Raw genomic sequence first — 27,619 nt, 5'->3', positions numbered from 1 at the left:
TCCTTTCCTGCAGCGCATCAGGTAGACAATGTTGGCCGAGTTACAAGAGTAGGTACCGTGTACCTGGTAGATGGTGTTCTCACATGAGATGATGGCATCCGTGTTGATGGTCCAGCACGCCTTGCAGAGGTTGCTGTGGCAGGGTTGTGTGGTGTCGTAGTCACTGTTCTCCTGAAGGCTGGGTAGTTTGCTGCGTACAATGGTCTGTTTGAGGTTGCGTGGTTGTTTGAAGGCAAGTAGTGGAGGTGTGGGGATGGCCTTGGCGAGATGTTCGTCTTCATCGATGACACGTTGAAGGCTCCGGAGAAGATGTCGTAGCTTCTCCGCTCCGGGGAAGTACTGGACGACGAAGGGTACTCTGTCCGCTGAGTCCCGTGTTTTTCTTCTGAGGAGGTCTGTGCGGTTTTTCACCGTGGCACAGTACAGATGGACACCATTCGGCCCATCGAGCCTGCACTGACAACAATCCCACCCAGGCCCTATTCCCTTAACCCCAAGTATTTACCCTGTTAATCCTGCTGACATTAAGAGGCAATTTAGTGTGGCCAATCAACTTAACCTGCACATCTTTGGTCTGTGGGAGGAAACTGGAGGAAACCCACGCAGACACGGGAAGAATATGCAAATTCCACACAGACAGCTAACCGAGGCCGGAATTGAACCCAGGTCCCTGGTGCCGTGAGGCAGCAATGCTAACCACTGTGCCACCGTGGGGCCTCATATTTGGTCACATTTGGAATATGTGTAGGGAATGTTTGGTACTCGTGTTTCACACTTGATTCAGCAAACGGCAGTGAGGATGGCCATTCAGTGATGAGGAGAAGGTTGTTTGAGATGATGAACTGTTGTGTTTAGTTCCTAACCCAACAGAGTTTTATTGTGGTTCTAACCCATGCCGTTGCTGAGTCAGCTGAGCTATACTCCAGTTCGAACCCACTCCATCACTGCCCCGGTAATCTTTGATGTTGAAACTGTCTATTAATAGCAAATAGCGAAGTGTTCTACTTCGCAGCACTGACACACGCCACCTCGGAGAACATAATGTTCATCCAGAATCCACTTTAAAAGCACAGAAGAAATACCACTGCAGGACAGAAGGCCCCCTCACATTCCAGGCGTTGTGCCTTCCCGATTAGCATTCACTGCAGCACCAGGCCCCATCACAACACTGCAGTAATAACAATGGAAAATGTCACTCTATGAGTGAGCAGAGCAACCTGTAGACAATCTGTAATTCATTAACATTGTAGCAGAAAGAGATTGTAGGAACAGGCCTCAGAGAGGTCTCAAGGCACAGAATGTGGAGGTGTCGAATGTTAAGCATCCCTGGGACTGCTTTTGTGTATTTCAGTGTCCTTAGCTGATTTGCGAGCACATATGTTTCCCGTCACTCTCCATCTGGGAAACTGATTTCCCAAGCATTTCTATCATTAGGATTGCAGAGTGGATTTAAACAAATGCAAAGAAACCAAAGCAAATTCCTTAATTCGCAGCTGTCATTGCAGGAACGTTTAAAAAGATATATTTTAAATGTTTTATTTGGTGCTGAAAGTTAATTTGGGTCCCCAATGCCAAAAGGAAAGTGGATCTACGCTGGAGAAAGAGCAAATTCTTTTCATCCCTCTCAATGTGTAACCCTAAAAGGGACGGGTTAATCTAACTGCTGAGTTGGGGAAACATGCACAGTGCTGTCACACACATATCTTGATTTTGATTTGATTTGATTTATTATTGTCACATGTATTAGTATACAGTGAAAAGTATTGTTTCTTGTGCGCTATACAGACAAAGCATACTGTACATAGAGAAGGAAACGAGAGTGTGCAGAATGTAGTGTTACAGTCATAGCTAGGGTGTAGAGAAAGATCAACTTAATGCGAGGTAGATCCATTCAAAAGTCTGGTGGCAGCAGGGAAGAAGCTGTTTTTGAGTCGGTTGGTACGTGATCTCAGACTTTTGTATCTTTTGTATCAGTCCAAAGATGTGCGGATAAGGTGGGTTAGGTGGATTGGCCATGCTAAATTGCCCCTTAGTGTCAGGGGGACTAGCTAGCGTAAATGCATAGGGTTATGGGGATAGGGCATGGGTGGGATTGTGGTCAGTGCAGACTCGATGGGCCAAGTGGCTTCCTTCTGCAGTGTATGATTCTATGATTATTATCTTTTTTCTGACAGAGGAAGGTGGAAGAGAGTATGTCCGGGGTGTGTGGGAGGCCAAAAGCAAATTACTGGGTTCCCCCTGCTTTACACCCCCACAACCTCAGGCCTTCTGTAACTCAGTGAACCACACGGACTCCAAGGTCATCCCAGATGTCTACCTGTGCCAATCTACCTGAGGCCAAGACAGAATTGGCTTTTACAGTGCCCTTAGGTGAGGGTAGCCACATAAATCATACAGAGTTCCTGCCCCGATCGCCATGTAGTCACTGCTGCTGGAAAGTGCATGGATGACCTCAGGGTTTATAATTTTCTAACCTGTGCCTCTTGTACACGAGGTACTTTGCCACGGGCAAGATCACAGCAACAGTCTAAAAGGATTCAAACTCACCCTGCAACTATCAATGCAGACATGCTGTTAAAATGCATTCATGTGAAATTCTTTTTTTAGATATTTTAACAAGGGATGTAACGCATTGCATAGCGCATACCATATTTTAAAGATTTTTATTAGTGTCACAAGTAGGCCTACCTTAACACTGCAATGAAGTTACTGTGAAAATCCCCTAGTCGCCACATTCCAGCGCCTGTTCGGGCACACTGAGGGAGAATTTAGCACGGCCAATGCATGCACCTAACCAGCACATCTTTTGGACTGTGGGAGGAAACCGGAGCACCCGGAGGAACCCACGCAGGCACAGGGAGAATGCACAGACTGCACAGACAGTGACCCAAGCTGGGAATCGAATCCGGGTTCCTGGTGCTGTGAGACAGCAATGCTAACCACTGTGCCACGTACCACCCCTGCTATCCACGGTGGCACAGTGGTTAGCACTGATGCCTCACAGCGCCAGGGACCCGGGTACGATTCCAGAGTTGTTGTACTCACCATAGCAACAGAAGCCTCGCGCCTGTGGGACTAGATGAGTTTCCTAGAGTCAGTTGAAGTATCCGTCGTGGCAAGTTATGAAATTGGTGATTTGCAGCCTATTAGTAGCTCTGAGTGCTTGAGGTTGAGGTGCCAGAGGGTGACCCTGGACTGCACAGCTGCACTCGCCGAAGCCTCGTGGAGAAGGATGTGTGGGACGCAGAAGAAAAACCAGAATAGAGACAGTGCGAAAAGGAAACAAATGGAATGAATTGAAAGACAGCTCTTGTCAAATCTCTCTCTCAAATAAGCACCTAAAAGTGGTAATTGTCTAGTGCTGGTATAGTCGCGATCTCCTTGCTTTGAGCCCAAGCTGCACTCGATGTCACATTAAGCCCACTGCAGTAAATCTGTCCAGCTGTATTGAACCCAAGGGTACAATTCATTAAACTAGCCATAAATCCAATTGACTACAGCCACATACCTCAGCACGTACAAGCCCCACGGCCCTGCTGAGTGACATACTGTGACAATAAAGGTACCTCTGTTCCTGCATAGTTTGCACTCCAGGCGCTTCGGACATTCTGTGCTGCAGCCAAGCAAGCGGGAAAATACATCTTAAATGGCAGATTAATCCTCGTCATGTATAAGGGGAGATCAAGGGGAAATCTCTTAGAATATCGTCTCTAGCCCAGGCCTTGCCCTCTCTCTATCTGTCATCACTTATCTCCCTGTTGGTCCCTGTCCTGTCTCCTCGGGTAAATCTAGCTCTGCCATTGGATACATGTGTTGCCCATGGTTTCCTGAAAGCACCACTATTGCAAGGCAGATAAAATAAAACCAGTGTGAGAACAACTTTCAACATTGTCAAAGCATTCCCGGGAATATACTTAAGGAGCACACTGATCTTCACAGACATCATGGTTCCGGCGTGCCAACGATGCCAGCGTGTTTTCAGGCTGAATCTTATGCCTCATTGGTAATAATTCTGATGCCCACCAGAGTCGCGCCACTCCTAATTCGCCCGCCCTGCAACGACTTAACTCCTGCAAGCACTGGGGAAATGCAGATAAATCACTCCCTAGCACTCCCGGTACTTGTTCTACAGCTGCAGGGGCTGCCAGGCAAAAAGGCAGCACCGCGCTTTTCAGAGGTGGCCCACACCAGGATGCTGGATGGAGTGGAGCAGAGGCCGGACACCCTTTACCCTCGCTCCAGGAGATGGCCTTCCAGCAGGGTCACCAGCCCCGTCTGGGACGCAGTGACAGCCTTGGTCAGTGCAAGCGCACTTCAGGAGAGGACAAGGCAGCAGTGTCGGAGAAAGGTGAACGATCATCTTCACTCAGCCAGGGTAAGTGAGCCTCCTCCAGTCTCCCACTGGACCCCCTTGCACACCCCTTGCACCTCCAACCCTATCTCTCACGCAGCCACCCTGGCCTTTGCCAACACCAGGCACCAGGGTCCCCCTGCCTCCCACAATCACCATGCTCCCCCAGTAGCTGTTATGCTCCTCACACTCCAGCTTCCACCCAAGCCTACCGCACCTCATTGCCATCTTAAATGTCAACACTCCCACCTCTCCCTCTCTGTGTCATTTTGTTTTATTCATTCATGGGACATGGGGAGAGAGTGCTACCCCATTGAGCTGGGACCAGGAGAGTTCACCGTGTTCCTTTGGGTTGCTGAAGTTTTGCTTGTTATCCTTAAGGACTTCAGTAGCGATGATACGCACAGACTTCAGATGCTAATGCTGTTGCATCCTAAACCACATCGCCGTGACCTTTAACCCACAGCCAGTATTTGATACAAGCAATAGTTGGCTCCAGAGTTGTGGGTGCCACATTGGTATTTGTTGTGTGATTGATGAGAATTCTCCTGTTTGCAAAATGTCAGATCAGCAAACACCAAAAAAAGCATATTGAGATTTGTACATTGAATAATTTACCGTTCCTTCATGTTTGTCTTGTTTGGTGCAGGAATTGTTTTGTAATCAGAGAATAGAATCATACAATTTCTATAGTGCAGGGGGCCATTCGGCCCATCGAGTCTGCACAGACTGCAATCCCACCCTACTATTTACACTACTAATCTCCCCATACTAGGGTTAATTTAGCATGGCCAATCAATCTAACCTGCATACCTTTGAACTGTGGGAGGAAACCGGAGCACCCGGAGGAAAACCATGAAGACACCGGGAGAATGTGCAAACTCCACACAGACAGTGACCCGAGGCCGGAATTGAACCCGAGTCTCTGGCAGCAGTGCTAAACACCGTGCCACCGTGCCACCGTGCCACCCTTGGTTTTGGTTTGGATTCTGCTGACATGTCTTTCATTTTTGTTGGTTGGGTGGGTAGCAAATCCTCTGTGGCAGGGGAAGGGGGCAAGTGAAAGGGCAGGCAGGGCTAGGGATAGTGGGAGAAAGAGGATTCTATATATCCAGACCAGGCACAGGAGACATGTTCACTTGTTTATCATCTTCACTGATCTGCGAGTTTTCTGCTTTATAGTTTGGTAGAGCAGTACAAGCGACACGGTGGCACAGTGGTTAGCACTGCTGCCTCACAGCGCCAGGGACCTGGGTTCGATTCCCGGCTTGGGTGACTGTCTTGTGGAGTTTGCATGTTCTCCCCCGTGTCTGCGTGGGTTTCTTCCGGGTGCTCCGGTTTCCTCTCACAGTCCAAAGATGTGTGGGTTAGGCTGATTGGCTATGCTAAATTGCTCCTTAGTGTCAGGGGGATTAGTAGGGTAAATATGTGGGGTTACAGGGATAGGGCCTGAACAAAGAACAAAGAAAATTACAGCACGGGAACAGGCCCTTTGGCCCTCCAAGCCTGCACCGACCATGCTGCCCGTCTGAACTAAAACCCCCTAGCTTTCTGGGGACCATATCCCTCTATGGCCTGGGTGGGATTGTTGTGGGTGCAGGCTCGATAGGCTGAATGGTCTCCTTCTGCGCTGTAGGGATTCTATGATTCTGTTAGGTTAAAACAGCTGTGTGAGTAGCAGATCCCTGTTGATGTTGTCAGAGGTCTTGAAGAGCAGGGGAAAAACTCAGAAAAGATGCTGGAAATGCTTAGTGGGTCAGGCAGCATCTGTAGAGGAAAGAAAATCAGAGGAGTTAACGTTTCAAGTCTGAACGCTTCATCGGAATACTTTGGATGAAGCGCTAATATATCTGTCTTCCGCATAGAAACTCTGACCAGTTGAGCACCTCCAACGTTTGGGGCGAATCTTCCCATTCTCCCCACCATGGGAATCAAATCGGGGAAGGGGTGGACCATGGAAAGGTCCATTGACCTCAGATGGGATTTTCCGGTTTCGGGGTGAGCGCAGCCGGAAAATCCCACCCTTTCTGTTTTTGTTTCCGGTTTCCAGCATCTACAGTATTTTGCTTCTTAAAGAGCAGGGATGGGAAATACTAACCCAAATCAAAATGCTACTGGTGAGACACATTCCCTCCCTTGTGCCAGTGATGAGGCCCAATTAATTTTCCAAATTGTTTTAATCTAGTGGCCCAGTCAGCTAGAGTTATGTTGGGGCCCTCATATGTCAGGGGCCTCTGGGACTGTGGGATTCTCATCTACAACAAGCAGAGGGACATTAGAACAGGAGGAAGCTATTCAGCTCTATTCAGCCCTGAACCACCATTCAACTAGTTCATAGTTCATAGAATCCCTGCAGTGCAGAAGGAGGCCATTCAGCCCATCGAGTATTCATCCCAGTCTTGAAAATTCCAAATTTCCCAAATCCACACCCTTTTGAGTGAAGGAATTCCAGACTTTCGCTGCTCTTTGTGTGAAAATGTGCTTCTTCTGCAGGGCGTTGCTCTGATTTTAAGACTACATTCCCGATTTCTTGAATCACTTCTGAGAGGAAGTAGTTTTTCTGTCCCTCCCCAATGGAATTCTTTCAACATTTTAAACCCCTCAACCTTAGAACCATGGAATCCCTATAGTGCAGAAAGAGGCCATTCGGCCCACTGAGTCTCTGAAAAAGTACCATACCACCGTGCTATACTAGAAAGAAAACAAATCAAATTTATGTAATTTACTTTGAAATATAAAATGGTTTAAGCACTGTTTGGCTGCGCTCTTTTGTCTATGTGTGTGCATGTCTGAGTAAGACCCTATGGCTGAGATTTTCCGGCAGTGCCCCCACGGTGGATATTTCTGGTGGCAAAGGTGGCCCGCCATTAGCTGGCGGGTACCTTGGCACCATGGTCAGCGAGCCAACGGAAATGCCATTCCCCTCTCTTGTCGCCGGCAAATGGCAGTCTGCCTTTGCCGTCGAAAAACGTCATGGAGGCTGGAAAATCCTGGCTAATATTTGTGTGCACGTATGTCTGTATACGCAGGTTTGTATTTGTGTATGTGTGTGCACAGTTATTTGTATGTTTGTGTGTCTATTGATGTGTGTGGTTATATCCCACCAATGTGCAAGGCATATGGTGAGTCTCTGTCATATACCTGTCCAGTAGAAATATGCTGGGCAAATGAGCGACCTTAATGTGCGGTATAAAAATGGATTTATTTCTATTTGTTGGCTCAGTTGCCACACGAAGATGGTAACTGATTGCTTGCCATCTGCTTCATATTCAATACTCAACAGCGTGACTGCCACCTCATTCAGGAATGTGTCTTGTTCATTGACGCGCCTTTGAAATTTGGGCCAGTTCTGTACAGCCGGACAATGATTGATAATAAGCTGCATGCTACCTGTCTTACTGAGAAGATTGAGCAGTTTCCTAGTTATACCATCATTCTAACACGATTTGGGATAACTTTCCGACTCTTATACTGCCAGAAGAGGCCTCACTTGCCTGGAGCTCAAAGCCATAAAATTATCCCTTGCCTTTGCTAAAAATACCAATAAAAATACAACAGGTTGTCGTGGACTTTAGAAATCTTATTAATCTAGGTCCAGTACAGTTCAGTCAGATCTTGGCTTTGATCCCTGCTCTGAGTTAGATGATCTCAGTTAGGGCAGATATTACAGTTGGGACAGAGATGGGACAGTGCAAAGGAAACTTTGTCTGACTCATTCTACATCTGTCCTGGGGGTATTTCATGGGACAGTATCATAGAATCATAGAATCCCTATAATGCAGAAAGAGGCCATTCGGCCCATCGAGTCTGCACCGACCATAATCCCACCCAGGCCCTATTCCCGTAATCCCACATTTTTACCCTGCTAATCCCCTGACACTAGGGTTAATTTAGCACGGCCAATCAACCTAACCCGCACATCTTTGGACTGTGGGAGGAAACTGGAGCACCTGGAGGTAACCCACGAAGACACAGGGAGAATGTGCAAACTCCACGCAGACAGTGACCCGAGGCTGGAATTGAACCCGGGCGCTGTGAGGCTGCAGTGCGAACCACTGTGCCACCGTGCCGTATATAGAGGGAGCTTTATTCTGTCCAACCCAAGCTGTACGTCTGCAGGAAGTGTTTGATGGAACAATGTAGAGCAAACGTAACTCTGCATCTAACCTGTGCTGCACCTGCAGTTTGGTGGGACAATTTGGTGCATGCTTTATTCCGTATCTAGCCTGCTCTGTAATTGGCCTGGGAGTCATTGCTGGGACAGTGATGTTCCTTTGGTACCGAGGTTCAAATAAGACCCTTAAATAAAACCGTTTCAAAGTGGAGTTCAATTTCTGTTTTCTTTGTAGAAATACTGTCCTGATTTTAATGTTTTCGAAGCCAGAGATTTGGAGTAACCTTTGACAGTGTACAATTTCAGTCAGCTTTGCTGTGTGCTGCTATTTCAATTGAAATTGTATGTTTTATTGGAAAGCAAGACTGCTCCTGAAACTGTGCCAAACACAGTCAAGGGATTGACATTGTAATATGGAGACAGAGAAGGTCAGTGGCTAAAAACAGCGAAAGTTTCACCGAATGATTTACTGACAGTGATTCGATCAGATGAATGCAGTGAGGGAATAAAAGTTCTGAAGTGAGAAAAATATGAGCAGTTTTGGAATATGACGAGAGATGTTTTGGCCGAAGCAGATTGGGCCGTAATTGGAAACATACTGTTTAGAAATGAATTATTTTTCCCTAAAACGGCAGGTGGGTGGAAGGCGGCAGGTGCTGTTCCTGAGGAAGATTTTCCAGAGCTACTCCTGGGCAAATATAAGATCAAGATCATCATCTGATAGGTGATCCCTGTCTTCCAGTTTAAGCCTCCAATACTCTCATAGCCAGTCTGGCTGACTTTCTCTCTTGTTCGTCCGAGGTTGTAATTCCACCTGCTATATAGAAAAGAATTCCTACAGAGCAGAAGGAGGCCATTCAACCCATCGATCTTGCACTGACAACAATCCCACCCAGGCCCTATCCCCGTAACCCCACGTATTTATCCTGCTAATTCCCCTGACACTGAGGGGCAATTTATCATGGCCAATCCACCAAACATGCAGATCTTTGGACTGTGGGAGGAAACCAGAGCACCCAAAGGAGACACACGCAGACATGGTTAGATTGTGCAAGCTCCACACAGACAGTCACCTAAGGCTGGACTTGAACCCGGGTCCCTGGCGCTGTGAGACAGCACTGCTAACCACTGTGCCACACTTATGCAGAATCATAGAATCATAGAATCCCGACAGTGCAGAAGGAGACCATTTGGCCCATCAAGTCTGCACTGACCACAATCCTACCCAGGCTGTATCCCCATAACCTCATTTATTTACCCTGTTAATCTCCCTGACACTAAGGGACAATTTAGCATGGCCAATCAACCTAACCTGCACACCTTTGTAGTGTGGGAGGAAACTAGAGCATCCAGAGGAAACCCACGCAGAAATGAGGAGAATGTGCAGACTCCACACAGAGAGTCACTTGAGGCCGGAATTGAACCCAGCAGTGCTAACATTGTGCCACCGTGCTGCCTCTTAGAGCACCGTGCCACCTACATATAGCACAGAGGAGGCCACTTAGCCCATTGCCAGCACTTCAAAAGAGCTCTCAAATTAGTCCCATTCCACTGCTCCTTCCCCTGCAATCATTTTTGTTTTCTGGTTATATATCCAGTTACCGTTTGAAAGTTACAAGCAAGTCTCCTTCCACCAGCGTTTCAGGCAGGGCATTCCCTATCCTACCTTGGTGCATATTGTGATGTTAGTGTCCCTTTAAGAAAGGCTTTTTAAAAATCATGCTCACAGCTTTAGGTGAAGAGAAAAAAAACTGTTGTTCAGGTGACAATGATCGTTTTTAGTTTTATTTTGGCAGCAGTGTTAGCAGCATAGCTGAAAAAAGTCTCTCGCTCTCTTTTAATTTTGAAAGTTTTACCAGTTAGCTGAAAGCACAGCTTATTGCCACCCTGCAGTAAATAATCTGTGTCTTTGGTGTTTTGGGGAGCTGATGACTACAAGCTGCTCTGAGTTTTCAAGATCATTTGAAATCAGCATTCAACCCAGGGAATGGGATTCCAGTATTATGTGAGCTTTAGCCTGTGCAGTGATAAATCTGTTTAAAGGGTTTTGTCTATAGGTTTTGGTTTTAATTGGAACACATTAGAGATATTCATTAAGAGTTAGACATTACAGAGGTTGTTTTGTTTCTTGTTTGTAATTGATAAAAGTTGTTGCTAATTTTCTTACTATACTTGTTAACTATATTCTTAAATAAACTTTGTTTGATAAAAGCTCCCTAGTGGGTCGTTTGAATCACACCTGAAGTGAAACATCTCATGCTTTCCCCAGCCAAATTCAAGATGCAAGATGTGGTTCAGCTGGGCTTCATAAAACACTTTGGAGTTTCTAACCTGAACCATAACAATATACAGCATTCATATTTGCACCCACCTCCCCACCTCCGCAATTCTTGCACCAATTATATTAAATCGGTGTCCTCTGGTTACTGACTCCTCCACCAGTGGAACTGTTCCTCCTCATCTAGCTGTGTTAAAATCAGGATTCGCTCCCATGCAAACAAATTCTTTCCCAGGAACTCAGTATTTCTGAACTCGTCATCTGTGTCATGCTTCCTTTTCACATCAACAGTCTGTTGGCTTTTGAAAGTCAAGCAATGGTGCAGCCAACTGGTACATGAGAACAGATGTATGAAGATCATTGCCACCTCCCTCCATGTTTGCACTATCTCTCAGACTGTTCGAGAATAATGCTGGTATATTATTATTAATATTGTTAATGTTATTTCACAAAATAATAGGATTCAAAGTCATTTACTGGCCAGAATTCTCTGGTCTCGTACTCCCCGCTACTGCTGCCAGCGAGAACGGAGAATTTGGTGCTCAGCCAAATCTTCATTCACTGGGGCGGGATTGGAGAATCCCAGTTGCAGGCGGATCGGAGAATTCTGGCCATTGACGTCCACAGGAATTAAGCATAATGACTGTTATTACCAATAGCTACACATAAACAAACTATTACGAACAATAATTGCTCATATCCTTGAGATACGGTTAAATGAATTGCCAGAGAATTTATGGCATCACATGGTTCAAGCTCATGGATCAGCTAGCCCAAGGCTTGTCATATTCTGAAGACCCAATTGTAACATAACTCCCTTTATACCTTTTGTTATACTCCAGCAATGCGAGAACCCACCGTTCGAGGTGGTTTAAAAGAACTACCTCATGCAATTAGCTGGACTTCATTGTTAATAAGAATAACTCCCATAAACTGTGCCTCTTCAAGGCTGAGCCCACAGACAGCTTGAAAAAAAGTAAAAAAGACGTTTATTTATTAGTCACAAGTTGCTTACATTAACACTGCAATGAAGTTACTGTGAAAATCCCCTAGTCGCCACACTCCGGCGCCTGCTCGGGTACACTGAGGGAGAATTTAGCATGGCCAATGCACCTAACCAGCACGTCTTTCGGACTGTGGGAGGAAACCGGAGCATCCGGAGGAAACCCACGCAGACACGGGGAGAACATGCAGACTCCGCACAGACAGTGACCCAAGCTGGGAATTGAATCCGGATCCCTGGTGCTGTGAGACAGCAGTGCTAACCACTGTGGGGCTGCACTCATCATAGAAAAGACTGCCTGACTGGAATCGCTCTTAGTATCTGAGCATTGCTAACAGAATCTTACTTTTAGCTTCACAATGCTCCTGTGAAGCACCTTGAGATGTTTTATTATGCTAAAGTTACTATATGGTGCAACAAGGTGCTGGTTTGCAAAACATAAAATTAATTTCCTTACAAGACGTTACTACCTCCTGCACTGCCTTCCCTCACTGCTAGCAATGCAAACTTCTGGAGGGGGACAAGAAAGAAAGAGGTTAAAAAGCTGTGGGGGTGATTTTCAGCCTGTATTAGCCAGCTGCAAGAACGGTGAGGCGGGCACAAAATACGGCAAAAATATGATAGCTGGCTGTTCAAACTGGAAGGTTTGTTTAATCTACAGCCCATGAGAGCTGGGGAAATGAGGGTGTCCTCTAAGGATGAAACTGATTGCAAATTGCAGTATTCTGCCCCCACAGCCGCTGTCAGACCTGCTGAGATTTTCCAGCATTTTTCTGTTTTTGTTTCAGATTCCAGCATCTGCAGTATTTTGTCTTTAGCCGGTTTCCCAATCAGCTCCATGACCCTTTCTGGATGAGACAATTGTGCCAATTTAGTCTGCATTGCAATGCAAGAGTTTGCCACCGATTGGTGCCCAATTGTTCACCCTTTAGAAGCAAAGCCCACAGGCATTGAATCCCCAGGCTAATACTCATGTTTCCATGGCAGAGGGGTAACACAAATGTGGCCCAAATGCAAGGCTTTATGGTGAAGGCGCTCATTAGTCACGCCAATCAGGAGATGGTGGTGGCAGCGTCTCAATCTCCCATGAGATTAGAATGCAGGTCCATTGAATGCACTCAACCATTCCAACCTTGGTAATGTCCTGAACTGTGGGTCTTGATCCTTCACTCTGGCGTTGGACTGTGGGTTTTAGTGAATAGCCCTTGTGGTGCATTGTGGGCCTTGACCTTTCTCACTTGAGACACACTTGATTTTGACCCGTTACACTTAAGGGCTATTGTGCATTTTGCTCCTTCACCCAAATTACTCAGTAAGTAAAAGTCTGTTGAAAAAACACTAAAATAAAAACTAATTTGTCTGGTGTGACAGTTGTTTTATTTACAAGGAGCCAGATGTAGCAATAGTCATTTACTGACAAGTGCTTGTTAATGGCTTATCTGGCCTCGGGTTGGATGTGGGAAAACTAAGCAGAGTGTTAAAAGGAGTGGGACAAGAAAGGAAACGCACAGAAGTCAAGGCAGAGGTGAAGAGGAATGAGAATGTTCTGTCAGGAGGGAAGACAGCAAGCTCAGACACCAGGGACAATTAGAAATGCAGAGAGGATGACGTAGGGTGACAATAGAGTGTGATACAGCATTATGGAGTGAAACTGATCCTGAATTTGTGACCTGCCTGTGGAAATTGTAACTGAAACGCAGAGGTAATTGACAGAAACCAAGCTGCTTTGGTCAAGTCTACGCAAAACATTCACATTTACTGTTTTATGTCTAATGGGAGGTCTCTGTGTGTTTCTTCCAGCTATTTGTAGTTATGGAGTGTGCTTTAATGGTGGCAAGTGCATTGAGGGGATGTCGCAGCTGTGTCACTGCCCACCAGGATTCCAAGGACCCCGTTGCCAATACGGTGAGTATCCCTTTAACATGCCTGTTCTATTTCACATGTCGGATTTGTACCTTTGTTGTAACAGCTGTATGTTGCCAGGTCTCAGGGAGTAGGGGGAAGAGGTGGAATACACAGACGACTGCAACTCAGAATTTTATACCGTGGTGAAAACATTGAACCAGTCCTAGCCCACTGTAAGAGATGGATAATATTCCACACAGCTACTTGACTGTTTCAATCAACTCAGTACTCTTCCTCTCTGGGCTCTGAGCTGTTAGTCATTGGAATATAAAACTGGGATCAGAACTCAGCCAGTTGGACTCTCCAGCCTGTTCCATTGTTCATTTAGATTGTGGCTGACCTGTATCTTAACTTTCTTGGTTTTGTAACCCGAAGCAAAAATCAACCAATTTCAGTTAATTTTGCAACTTTCAGTTGACCGGAACCTCAGCAGTTTTTTGAGCGAGAGAGTTCCAGATTTCCAGTGGTGTGAGAGAGGCATGGTGTGAACAAGTGTTTCCGGACATCACCTCGGAAAGGTCAAGCCCTGATTTTAAGATTATGCCCCTGTGTTTTAGACGTGTGTCCCCCCCCCCCCCCCCCCCCCCAGGCTGGCCCCTGGATTGTTTCTGTTCCACCTCATGTACATTTTCTTGCTGAGGAACTGAGTGGTCTGTTCATTTCCCCTCAGTTTCTCATGGGCAGGACTGTTTGAACATAGAACAGTTGGTCTTTCCAGAATGCTGTCTGCAGATTCAGTTTAAGAACATTTCAGCCCCTATAGCAGGTGTTTGCCCTCCATTGTAGATACACCAGGACTGAAATAAGCTCAAAGTCCAGTGGTATGAAACCCAGAAGGGCTAGAGGATCAGAATTGCTCAGATGTGCTGTGAGTGGAACATCACCTATGATAAGCCAGGGAATTGGAGGGCAGGTTGACTGCCCTGGAGTAAAGGATCAGGGTAGCTAATGAGGTTAAACTGAGGCTTTACCTGATGTAATTTTCAAGGCCATCTTGGCCTGTTGGCTAAGATGAAGCATCAGATCAAGCTCAAGATGGTGTGCAATGCCTCATCCTGTCACTTGGATCTTGTTTGTCTCTCTTTGTGGGGACTGTGAATTGGATTTAATGGAATTTGGATTGAATAAAAATTTGACACCCCGGGACAGTTTTTGAAATGTTAAAAGGCTGGCAGGGGATGCAACAGGAAGCACAGTTGCTGCCAATTAATGGCCCCTTGAGCTCCTTAAGGAGGTGTTTAGGCATCTATCCGTTCAACATTGCAACTTTCATTGTTTTTCGGGCAAACACAAACAGCCATCAGATTCTCTGGGGGAGGGGGGGCCAATAAGTTTCTTTGTAGTTGATATTTATTCAAATGCGTGGGGTCAACTAGTGCCGGCAAGGGTGTCATTCTTAACCTTCTCTTCCTTGGCCACTTTCTGCCACATGCCACCTCCTGGTGATCTGATGAACTGCCCGCTCTCATCGATATATCAGAGGCAGCCCCCAATGTGGCTGGCATCTGCCCTTGTCACTGGCGCCAGGCAGACAGCTCCCACTTCCTGGAGGCAGGTGGAACCACTCATTGGGCACTGATTTCGCCTACAGGTCAAGTAGACTATTTGCATCTTAAAATTGTGTCGCTCTCGCCAGGCAGCTGAAGCACAGGGTTGGGACCCGGAATTCATCTGGGTTCCTCTCCTACTTTGAAACTGCAGCCAAAGCATGGCGGGCCCAAATTCGATTCACGACCTCCACTGAACTTGAACATCAATCGGATGCTGTAATTATCTGTGGTGCCCCTGAGCTAACTTCCATCTGGTTCACTAATGTCCTTTAGGGAAGGAAATCTGCTGTCCTTACCTGGTCTGGCCTACCTGGGACTCCAGATCCACAGCAATGTGGTTGACACTCAAATACCCTTGGGCAACTAGGGATGGGCAATAAATGCCGGCCAGCCAGCGACGTCCATGTCCTACGAATGAATTTAAAAAAAACTTGCTGCTTCTTTGCCAAAGGACTTTATCGTATTGACCGCTATCCTATCATTCCTATTCATTTCAAACAGCCTGGCTTGTATTCAGTCCCTTCCTCCGTTAAAAACTTTACCTATATCCTTGCCACGTCTAGCATCGTCTGAGCCAGTCCAGTCCAGCCCAGAAGAAGGTATGCTCAGCCTACGGTGAGTCCCTCACTGTTGTCATGGCACTGCCTGTCCTGAGAAAGAAGTATTCCCAGTATAAGATGAACAGCATTGCCCCCTAAGCAGAAACCATTTCCTTTGGTCAGTGAAACAAAAGAGGAGTGATTAGCACTGCCCCCCTCCCCCACCGAGGACAGCAGCCATTTCCTGAGAATTAAACCCCAACTGTGCAGCAGAATTCCAAAAGAACTCCGCAGTGGTCAGCGCACCGCTCGTTCCTGGAGAAGTAACAAAGGGTTTGGTGTGACAGTAAAGCTAATGTCAGTACAAGGTACACTAAATCAGCCGGTAATCAGACATACCGTCACTATACTGAGTGGTAACATAAAGCATTAAATCTAAATTGGCCAATAGCATAAGCTACATCATACCTAAACCAATCATTAATGTAAAGCACGTTAAGGTTTATATATCTTTTGATTTGATTTATTATTGTCACATGTATTAGCACACAGTGAAAAGTATTGTTTCTTGCGCGCTTTACAGACAAAGCATACCATTCAGAGAGTACATAGGGGAGAAGGAAAGGAGAGGGTGCAGAATGTAATGTTACAGTCATAGCTAGGGTGTAGAGAAAAATTAGCTTAATATATGGTAGGTCCGTTCAAAAGTCTGATGGCAGCAGGGAAGACGCTATTCTTGAGTTGGTTGGTACGTGATCTCAGACTTTTGTGTCTTTTTCTCAATGGAAGAAGGTGGAAGAGTGTATGTCCGGGGTGCGTGGGTCCTTGATTATGCTGGCTGCTTTTCCGAGGCAGCGGGAAGTGTAGACAGAGTCGATGGATGGGAGGTTGGTTTGCGTGATGGACTGGGCTTCGTTCGCAAGCCTTCGTAGTTTCTGGAGTGCGCTATCAGATGACTGACTTGACTCCGCATCCAAACTGCAACTATTATTGGCCCCCTATTAAATCAATAGCATGTCTCTATTTCCCTAAAAGGTCTTTTTCCGTGTGACTTATCCTGCAATTTGCAGCCTGCTGACCTGTTTGAAACCTGTTATTTTTAGTAAGCCGTTAACGGGCATTGAGCAGTGATCCCTGTGGACTAATTCTGTAATGGTTTTGAGTTCTGACCGCTACTTGGAGAGCCTTTGCAAAGCTCCTGCAGCAAAAGTCAATGTAAGTCACCCCTCCCACCAGTTTTTTTTCTGACCCTGTTAAATATAACGATAAATAATATAAGGAGCACAAAGGATGTGATCGTCCCCAGATTCTTAGAATGTGGGCATTGCTGGCAAGGCTGGTACTTATTGCCCTTCCCTCATTGCCCAGCTGAAGTGGTAAGACCAATTACAATGGAGTGGCTTGCTAGACCACTTCGGAGTATAGTTACCAAGTTGGTGTGTGGGACTGGAGTCACATTTAAAGCGGATAGCAGGTTGCCTTCCTGAAAGCACATTCGTAGGATTTTGAACGCAATCTGATAGCTCTATGGTCACTTTTACTGATTTTTATTTCCAGATTTTTTTTGTAAACTTACATAGAATTAGAATATGCAGCAAAAAAACAGGCCATATGACCCAATCAGTCCATGCTGGTGTTTATGTTCCTTTTGAGTCCCCTTGCCTCAATTTAAATGTGTCTCCACTATTTGTCTCAACCACTCGCTATGATAGCCATTCGCACCACCTGTAAAGAAGCTCATTGGTTTTCCCTATTTGATTTCTGGGTGATTGTCGGGATATTAGGGAAATTCCCACTGCCATGGCAAAGCAGCCAGCATAATTAAGGACCCCAAGCACCCCGGACATTCTCTCTTCCACCTTCTTCTGTCGGGAATAAGATAACAAAGCCTGAGGTCACATACCAGCTGACTCAAGAACAGCTTCTTCCCTGCTGCTGTCAGACTTTTAAATGGACTTACCTTGCATTAAGTTGATCTTTCTCTACACTCTAGCTATGACTGTAACACTACATTCTGCACTCTCTTGTTTCCTTCTCTATGAATGGTATGCTTTGTCTGTATAGTGCGCAAGAAACAGTACTTTTCACTCTATACTAATACATGTGACAATAATAAATCAAATCAAATTATGGTAGTGGACTCCAGTATTAGATGCAATATGGTCCACTCTGTCCTTCATGGGGGTCACCTGACCTGGGGGGTTGTTGAAGGTTAGCTAGCACATGTAAGTGAAAGTTATAACAAGGTTGCAGAGGTCTTGTAATTGTGTCTTTGTGTTCTGTTCTTAATAAAGTTAGTTTACAATAATGATATTGGTCATCCTACAACATAAAAACAAGACGGTGGCTATCTTATATAGGTGTCCTCTAACTTTACTTGCCCCACAGTGCAAACATTTGTTCTCTGTCTATACTATTAAAATCTTTCAGAATTTTAAAGACCTTTATTAGGTCATCCCTCTGTCTTCTCTTTTCAAGAGGAAAGTGAACCAGCTATTCCTCCTCTCCTGATAGGTATTACCTCACATTCCTGGGATTATCCTTGTAAACCTTTCTTGCTTCCTCTCCAGTGCTTCTGTGTCCTTTTTATAACATGGCTGTCAGACTTGTACTCAGTACTCCAAGTGTGGCCGACCCAAGGTTTGATACAAATTTAATATAACTTCTTTACTGTATTGAATTGAATTCAGATTCTCAAGTAATCCTGGTGAGATTTGAACTCCGCTGTCTTGATCTTTATTTCCATTAACATAACCCCTACACTGCTGTATGAGCACTCCGGCAGAATCATAAACCTGAACTTCATACTCAGGATAGGCCATTTCTTCATTCCTAATTCAGGCATCATTTCCCAGCTCCGGGATCCAACATTTGCTCCAGTCAGACGTATCTCACAAGAAAAGGAGTGAAACTTCCTTCTCCAAAAAATTACAAAGCGAATGTTAAAAAGTTTATTAGTGTCTCAAGTAGGCTTACATTAACGCTGCAATGAAGGTACTGTGAAAGTCTCCCAGTCGCCACACTCCGGCGCCTGTTCGGGTACACTGAGGGAGAATCTAGCATGGCCAATGCACCCTAACCAGCACGTCTTTCGGACTGCGGGGGGAAACCGGAGCACCCGGAGGAAACCCACGCAGACACAGGGAGAAGGTGCAGACTCTACACAGACAGTGACCCAAGCTGTGAATCGAACCTTGAATGTCAAAACAATTGACCAATCTGAAAATCCCACACTCCTACTCTTTGAACTAGTTGCCTTTTGCTTCAAGCTGTTATGCATGGTTAAAGCACATGTTTGGAGGAGTATAATCATGCCGCAAATTAACAGGTTAGTGTTCAACGGGCTAAGTAAGAGCTTGCTTCAATAGTTCCAAATGAAAGGGCTTGACTATGGACTTATGGCCTTGATGTTACGTCCCTCACACGAGGAGTGCCCCACAACCCAGTGTGATGTGATTAAACCACTTCGATTTCTCCAGTGTAAATGCTCAAGTTCAAAGGCTAATTTAGAAGAAGGAAGTCTTGTGAGATACGTCTGACTGGAGCTCATTCTTGATCCCGGAGCTGGGAACTGATGCCTGAATTAGAAATAAAGAAATGGCCTGTCCTGAGTATAATCTTCAGGTTTACGATTCTGCCGGAGTGCTCATACAGCAGGGTAGGGGTTTTGTTAATGGAAATAATAATCAAGGCAGTGGAGTTCAAATCTCACCAGGGTAGTTTGAGAATTTGAATTCAGTTCAATACAGTAGAGAAGTTATAGTTTTTCTTGTTTCCTTTCTTCCCTGCTCCGTTGCTCACTTTTTCAGATTGGAGAGTCGCCGATGTTCCCAGGTCTTCCAACTATTACTTTTCCAATGTTTGTCTGCCTGACCTCCGCATTCCACCCTACACAACCTTGACTCATGCCAAACTCTCACCCTGGTGTCCCCATCCACCCTCCCCCCACTGAAGGAAATGGTGGGAAGAATGAGGAAGGTGCAGAGTTCCACAGCCTAAAGGCCATTGGTAATTAAGGAGTCAAAGTCAGAGATGAATTTTTGGAGGTAATTTTAATCTCACCAATCTGGCAGGAAATAGATTGAATGCTAGTTTTACACCCCATTCGATTTTACACTCCCTCCATTTTATTCTCCTTTGATTTCACCAGAAAATACACTTGGGTGGCATGGTGGTATAGTGGTTAGCACTGCTGCCTCACAGCGCCTGGGACCTGGGTTCAATTCCCGGCTTGGGTCACTGTCTATGCAGAGTCTGCACGTTCTCCCCATGTCTATGTGGGTTTCCGAGGCACAGTGGTTAGCACTGCTGCTTCACAGTGTCCCAGGGACCCGGGTTTGATCCCGACATGGGTTAAAGTTAAAGTTTATTTATTAGTCAGAAGTAAGGCTTACATTAACACGGCAATGAAGTTACTGTGAAATTCCCCTGGTCGCCACACTTCGCACCTGTTCGGGTCAATGCACCTAACCAGCGCGTCTTTCAGACTGTGGGAGGAAACCGAAGCACCCAGACGAAACCCATGCGGACACGGGGAGAACATGCAAACTCCACACAGACAGCGACCCAAGCCGGGAATTGAACCCGGGTCCCTGGCGCTGTGAGGCAACAGTGCTAACCACTCTGCCACCGTGGATTACTGTCTATGCAGAGTCTGCACATTCTCCCCGTGTCTGCGTGGGTTTCCCCCGGGTGCTCCAGTTTCCTCCCACAGTCCAAAGACGTGCTGGTTAGGTGCATTGGCCATGCTAAATTCTCCCTCAGTGTACCCGAACAGGCGCCGGAGTGTGGCAACTAGGGGATTTTCATAGTAACTTCATTGCAGTGTTAATGTAAACCTACTTGTGACTAATAAATATATAAACTTTAAAAGAAAATAAACTCAAGAGATGTGTAAAACAAACATTCAACCCAATCCCATTCAATCCCACTGGACTGATTAGGTTAAAATTACCCCCTTAATTCCACCATATCGAGGGTACGGAAAGGAGGATGGATTTTGCTATTTTTGATATTTGGAATCAGATTTCTTCCTGGCACTGCACCAGGAATCAGTCATTATTACAACATTTTCGATGAGAAGAAATGATAGGGTGAAATAAATACCATACGCCTATTTAAGATAATTGTCAAAGGAACTGCAGGGAGGGGGAATATCTTACATCTTTCTGTAATGGGCAATCTGAGTGGTGTCCAATGCAACATTAACCAATTCACATTAAATTTATGGAGCCTTTAGTTAGCCTCAAACCATGAATTCAATCATGTACGGATTGGTGAGATCATTGCAGTCTGTCAACAATTGGGCAGCACAGTGGCACAATGGTTAGCACTGCTGCCTCACAGCGCCAGGGGCCCGGGTTCGATTCCGGCTTGGGTCACTGCCTGTGCGGAGTCTGCACGTTCTCCCCGAGTCTGCGTGGGTTTCCTCCGGGTGAACCGTTTTCCTCCCACACTCCAAAGATGTGCGGGTTTGTTTGATTGGCCGTGGCCCTCGTGTCAGGGGGATCAGCAGGGTAAATATGTGGGGTTACAGGGATAGAGCCTGGGTGGGATTGTGGACAGTGCAGACTCGATGGGCCGAGTGGCCTCTTTCTGTACTGTACGAATTCTATGATCCTATGAATTAAACAGAAGTGGGAAACAAGCAGGGGAAATATTCTGAATTGGGTTCACAGAGCTCAGGAACACTTAGCATTTGTACACATCCAGTTCACTCTCTCCAGCCACAGTTTAGTATTGTCATTTACATCTGGAATGTGTGAGAAATTTGAACTGCGCTGTTTTCTGATTGCCGGTGTGACTCGGGCATTATATCAAGAAAGCTCAGACTCGTGCTTTGGAGTCCCCTTTCTTGCAGCTCTGCTTGAAGCCCCCCCGCTCCCTGTGGCTATATAATTAACTTACAGGCAGGCCTCAGCAGCTATGTTCTGAACTCTGGCATGTCCAGCTGTCTTTCATTATCTCCACCGAACAGACGTTGGAGAGACCCAGCACCGTCCATTGTATCGAGTCACTGACTCAAACTCAAAGCCAAGGGTCTGTCAACCCTTCGGGCCATTTCTCATGAGGCATCTGTTCAAGAATGATACAGCACAGAAGGTGACCATTCGGCCCTTTGTGCCTGTGTCGGTTCTTTGAAAAAGAGTTTCCCAATTAGTCTTACTCCCCTGCTCTTTCCTCCAAACCCCTGCAGGTTTTTCCTTTTCAAATATACATTCAATACCCTTTTGAAAGTCGTTATTTAATCTGCTTCCATTGCCCTTTCAGGGAGTGCATTTCCGATCATACTAACTTGTTGCATTAAAAAAGCCTCCAGGTTCTTTTGTCAAATACCTTCAATTTCCTCTTGTTACCTGCCCTCCATCCAACGTGCTGTTGAGAACAAGTCTCGCCCTGCAATCCCCCACTCAAACACACTCTTTTCTAAAGGGCTATGGGGAGAAAGCAGGAAAATGGAGATGAGGAGCATATCAGCCAATGGCGGAGCAGACTCGATGGGTCGAATGGCCTAATTCTGCTCCTATATCTTATGAACTTATGAAGACGCAAAACTTTGGAGCTCGTCACTTGTGCCATTCTTCCTTTTTTGCTTCTACACTGTGCTGGTTTTTTGAAAGTCAGCCTGTACTGCCAACTGACACATGAGAACAGATACACGAGGGCAGACTGCCAGCTCACTTCATGTTCATGCTAGCTCTGAAGCATTGCCATCTCCTGCATTGCCTTCAACAGTAACAACAACTTGCATTTATATAGGGCCGGATTTACCATGCTTCCCGGGGCGGTGGAGGGATTTTAAAACAAGGATGAGAATTTTAAAATCAAGGCTTGCTTAACCAGGAGCCAATGTAGTCAGCAAGCACAAGAACGATTGGTGAACAGTGTTTTGAGTTAGGATCCACTGATAGTATCATTTTATGGACAAAGGTGTGTGGCAGGCTGACCCACGTCCTCTGCATTCTCATCCTGTTCAAGCTCTCTTGCCGGGAGCAACAATAGAGATATAGAGCACGGAAACAGGCCCCTCGGCCCAACTAGTCCGTAATGTATAAATTTAGCTCCCAGTTTAACATATCCGTTATCTAGTATTCTGGGACTATAAGGAATGCCTGCAGAATGATCAGGAGTTGGGTGTCTGGCTGATTTTCCCATCTCTCTAACTCGATGGTGATGGCAATTGGCTAATTCAGATTGAGGATTGAACCTGTGCTTTCTGCTCTGTAGAACATCAGCTGCCCACTAAGAAGAGCTAACAAAACATATCGTAAAGGTTTGCTGGCATTAGTACGATGGGCTAACACAGCTGGTCTCCAGGTGTAATTGTGCCACAGAGTGAGTGAAGGAAAGGCCCTGCTTCTGGCCTTTGCTGATATATCAATTTTATCAGACACAGAGCACCATCGTCTGCCTCTTCACACCGGCGGGATCTTCTGCTCCGGCAAATGGTATAATTTCTCAGATGTTATCCGTCCAGGTCAGCAATGCCAGCTGACCTGGTGCAGATCAAAAGAGAATTCCCAGTTTGACAGGGTGCAGGTTGCTGCAAGGGAAGATACAAGCAGCTATTCCCTAGCTATTCCCTGTTCCATTGTAACTTCCTGATGTTCTCAGATTAGTCACATGGGCTGACTAGCCATTACTGCGTAACTGAACACCCTGTACGAATATATCATTGCCCTCTGAAGTATAATTTCTCACAAGCCACACCTTCCCATTGAAAACAAATAGATCTTTTTCTGAAATAGACTGTTTTAATTCCTTGTGGTTTAGTTAATTACACAGCGTCCTACCACTCATCCCAAGAAACAGGGCAAACCTGGCATACTGGTTAACCACCAAATACTACACAGGTGTTCAGACACCCATACAAACACAGAGAGACGTTAATATAGACACATACACACAGACACAGACACCAATACACATTGGACAGCCTTCCCACTGGCTCCTGTCTGTCCCGACTTCTCCTCAATTCTATGTTTGGATGGGCAAGGCTTAGACCAGCCCTCCCGCCATTGCCCCAAATGAGGTTATTAAATGCCTAATTATTGACCACTTAAGGGCCATTTTCCACCCAGCCTCAAATGTCAGGCTGGAGGGAAGAGTCCAGGACAAGGGGGATGCCCAGAAATGAATTATTTCAGGCCTTGGGCAAGAAGAGGGTTGAGGGTGCCACCATCAGCAGCCCCTTTCAACATTGGGCATCCCCGCCCGAGAGGTCCAGCACTTGCAGGTCACCCACCCCGTCCCTGGCCTCTCCATCGACATCCCCAGCCCCCTCTGCCCACCCCCTGAGCCTCATTGCCCCTCCCCATCCTGAGACCATCCACACTGACCTGGCCCTGGACTCCCAGGACTTAGGCTCCAGGCATTGCTTGCAGCCCCAACTCTGTCCACTGAAGTTTCTGGCACTGCAAGGACTAGAAAGGGGCCTTTCTCCCGAGGGAGAGGTGGCGGGCCTGTCTGAAGCCAAGTAACACTTGCTGAGGCGTGAAATCGCTGTGGGAAACACTGCCATCCTAAAAAATCCTAGCTCAGTGTACAAACATACAGATGGACCTCAAACAGAGACCAATACATCCACATGCACACTTACATACACATACCAATGCACACTCACACACTCAGCCATCTCGTCACAGAGTCCAATATACACATGGGAAGAATTTAATGGAGCCTGAAAGAGTGGGAAACGCAGTGTGCTGGGTGATTTAATTAGCTGGGATATGTAACCCTGATTTCCTGAGGGTAGGTTGAAGCGCAGTGATAAAGTCAGTCGCGTGTTTGTGGCACATTGAGCTTCACGCCACCCTGTGACAAGTTCGTTTTTGTAATTCATTTGCATGTCATGCGTACTCGTTAACGTAAAACTTTCAAAATTACATCTTACCTTCAGGATAATATCAAAGGTGCGCAAGAACCTTATTGCACCCATTTGTTTAAAGGCGGTTTGCACCAGTCGGCTTTGTGCAGTTGTGTGCAAGGTCAACAGTTCTCCTTATCTAACTCGACGGCACAAGGGAGGGAAGCAGGAGAATGGCAGCTTGAATGGGTAGGATGGGTATAGAGGGATATGGGCCAAATGCGGGCAATTGAGACTAGCTTAGTGGGCGGCATGGACAAGTTGGGCCAAAGGGCCTATTTCCATGCTGTAAACCTCTATGGATGGGCCAAGGGTGAGTCAGTGGTGAGGGAGCATCTGGAGTGGGGTCGGAGACATGGAACAATGGAAGAGGGGTCCGGGGGAGGATAGAGGATGGGGTCAGGACATGGAGGAGTGAAGTGGGAAGGGCCTGAGGACCGGGTGTGGTGGGGGGGGATCATGGTGCAAACGATCAGTCAGGGTAAAAAAAAATGAGGGGGCCTAAACTACCATCTAAATGTATATCAATCTGTCAGTCTCAGGGTGTTGGCTGGTGTAAACCTTACAGGGTTTTGAGTCCACCCACAACATTTGAATTATCCCTGCTGAGAGTGATCTGGGGCAATGTCCTTTACAATGCATCGAAGAGACAGCTGGCTGAGCTTTCAAGTTTAGCCATGCTGCACACAGATTAGTGAGTACAAGGCAGGACAGTAACATGACCATTCAATAAACAGCGAAATATTATTAAACTTTGCTTGTTCATGATGATGCTTTTTCGAGCACTGAAAGCCTCTTCCAAACCTTCAGCTCTTCTGGAATGTCCTGGGAGTGGCAATGTAGATTCTCTGTTTGTCCTAAGCTCTGGAGCTGTTACTGCTTCAGTGAATTGGCTTGTAGATTGTGATCTGTACTCACTGCTGTCTGGACGTCGTGACTGTGCGTCACCTTACATCTGCTGCACCCACGATACTCTGTTCTTCGGTGAATATTCAATCTTTTTTCCTCTTGTCCTTTTTCCAAGTTCTTTCAGGTTGGGCGGCACGGTAGCACAGTGGTTAGCATTGCTGCTTCACAGCTCCAGGGACCTGGGTTCGATTCCCGGCTTGGGTCACTGTCTGTGTGGAGTTTGCACATTCTCCTCGTGTCTGCGTGGGTTTCCTCCGGGTGCTCCGGTTTCCTCCCACAGTCCAAAGATGTGCGGGTTAGGTTGATTGGCTATGCTAAAAAAAAAATGCCCTTAGTGTCCTGAGATGTGTAGGTTAGAGGGGTTAGTGGGAAATATGTAGGGATATGGGGGTAGGGCCTGGGTGGGATTGTGGTCGGTGCGGACTCGATGGGCCGAATGGCCTCTTTCTGTACTGTAGGGATTCTATGATTTCTATGAAGTCATTACTTGGAGTTTGTCTGGGTCTTTTTTTATGCTCTGTCCACTGCCACCGTGTATCATCATGAATTCGGCGTCTTTACGGTTTGTCTAAGAATGCTACTGGAAACTGTTATTCATAAAAAGAATTCTTATTTATTTACAGATCTCTGTGTATCACAGTAACTCTACACAAGGTTGTATTTCTGTTTCCCTCCACATTTCAGTTACTTAATCTTAATCATGTGACATTGCATCAGTAGTTACGACCAGGATCAGTTAACAAACAAACAACATGCTTACGTGTTGGTTTCATAAGGAGGCTATTTGGCCCATCGAGTCTGTACTGACCACAATCCCACCCCAGGCCCTATCCCCATAACCCCATGTATTTACCCCAGCTAGCCCCCTGACAATAAGGGGCAATTTAGCATGGCCAATCCATCTAACCTGCACATCTTTGGACTGTGGGAGAAAACCAGAGCACCCAGAAGAAACCCACGCAGACACGGGGAGAATGTGCAAACTCCACATAGACAGTGACCCAAGCTGGGAATTGAACCCGGGTCCCTGGCACTGTGAGGCAGCAGTGCTAACCACTGTGCAACCGTGCCACCCCTGGTGGTATCCGAGCTGCCAGTCCTCCAACCTCCAGAACACCCCTAGATGGAGATACCTATTTTGTAGCTTATCCCAAACTGTGGTCTCCAGAGAGAGAGAGAGAGAGAGAAAAGAACTCCTACTCCATGCAGATCCAAGCAGAAAACTGCCTGCCTGTCTCTGTACGCTAGCTCTTCCCATTAGCACATGACTTGGTCTCTGTCAATCACCTAATCAAACCCTACTCTGAGACCCCAGGAACAACCCAAAAAATAAACAAAACTGCATTAGCTCAGATTAAAACAAATATCCAATATCTCGGATCAATTATTCTCTACATTCCCAGCATGTAAGCTGTCTGGAGTAGACCAATTGGCACCGTAAACCAGAGTTGAATTTTAACCATATCTTTCACAAGAAACATGACACAAATACATTTCTTAAAGGCACAGAATCGTCGCAATATACATATATAGACGCCAATGCATGTGCTCACACAAACACACACGCACACATACAAACAGACATAGATAGAGTCCAATAATCAGAAGTACAGACCCACACAGGGCTGTATTAAATGAAGGCAATGACCTCCCATGTTCACCAGCTGAGCAGTTAAGTGAATAGCAGTGGCCTTTGACCCTGGGGCTGGAAATCCCCCCCCCCCCCACCCCCAGTCAATCAGAAACTGGCTGCTGTGCGTTGCTAGGCAACACCACCATTGGAGTGGTGGCTGCTGATGGTAATGCCCTCCCCCGAAGTCCAGGATCGCCAAGAGGCCCGGGCACAGCTGAGTGATGGCAGAATGGGGCTCACAAGGGGAGGGGGAGAGGGTCGGCACCAGGGGCACCTCTCAGTGAAGCCCCCCTGCCAGGATGCTGGCTCCCTCAATCAGGTACTGAGTGCCTTTGAATGAGGGACCCCTCCCTAAGGCCACATGATACCCCAAGAGGGTTTGTTTTTTGGATGTACAAATGGAAAGTCCCCTACCTACCACTGGATTGATAATGGCGGCGGGATGAGGCTCTTAAGACGGCAATAATTTCC

The 27,619-nt window shown here is 46.3% G+C and overlaps 1 protein-coding gene across 1 annotated transcript in view; it reads left to right on the top strand.

The window, feature by feature from the left end:
* The window catches only part of LOC144509853 (uncharacterized), a 415,538-nt gene that overhangs the window by 37,453 nt on the left and 350,466 nt on the right, over window positions 1-27,619 (top strand). The window contains exon 3 of the mRNA XM_078238759.1: window positions 13,547-13,651. Coding sequence (XP_078094885.1) covers window positions 13,547-13,651 — 105 coding nt within the window. The remainder of the gene's footprint in view (window positions 1-13,546; window positions 13,652-27,619) is intronic.

The sequence above is a fragment of the Mustelus asterias genome, chromosome 22, assembly GCF_964213995.1.
Source record: "Mustelus asterias chromosome 22, sMusAst1.hap1.1, whole genome shotgun sequence".
Classification (NCBI taxonomy): Eukaryota; Metazoa; Chordata; class Chondrichthyes; order Carcharhiniformes; family Triakidae; genus Mustelus; species Mustelus asterias.
The sequence above is the reverse complement of the archived record's forward strand: the minus strand, read 5'-3'. Positions and strand labels throughout refer to the sequence as shown.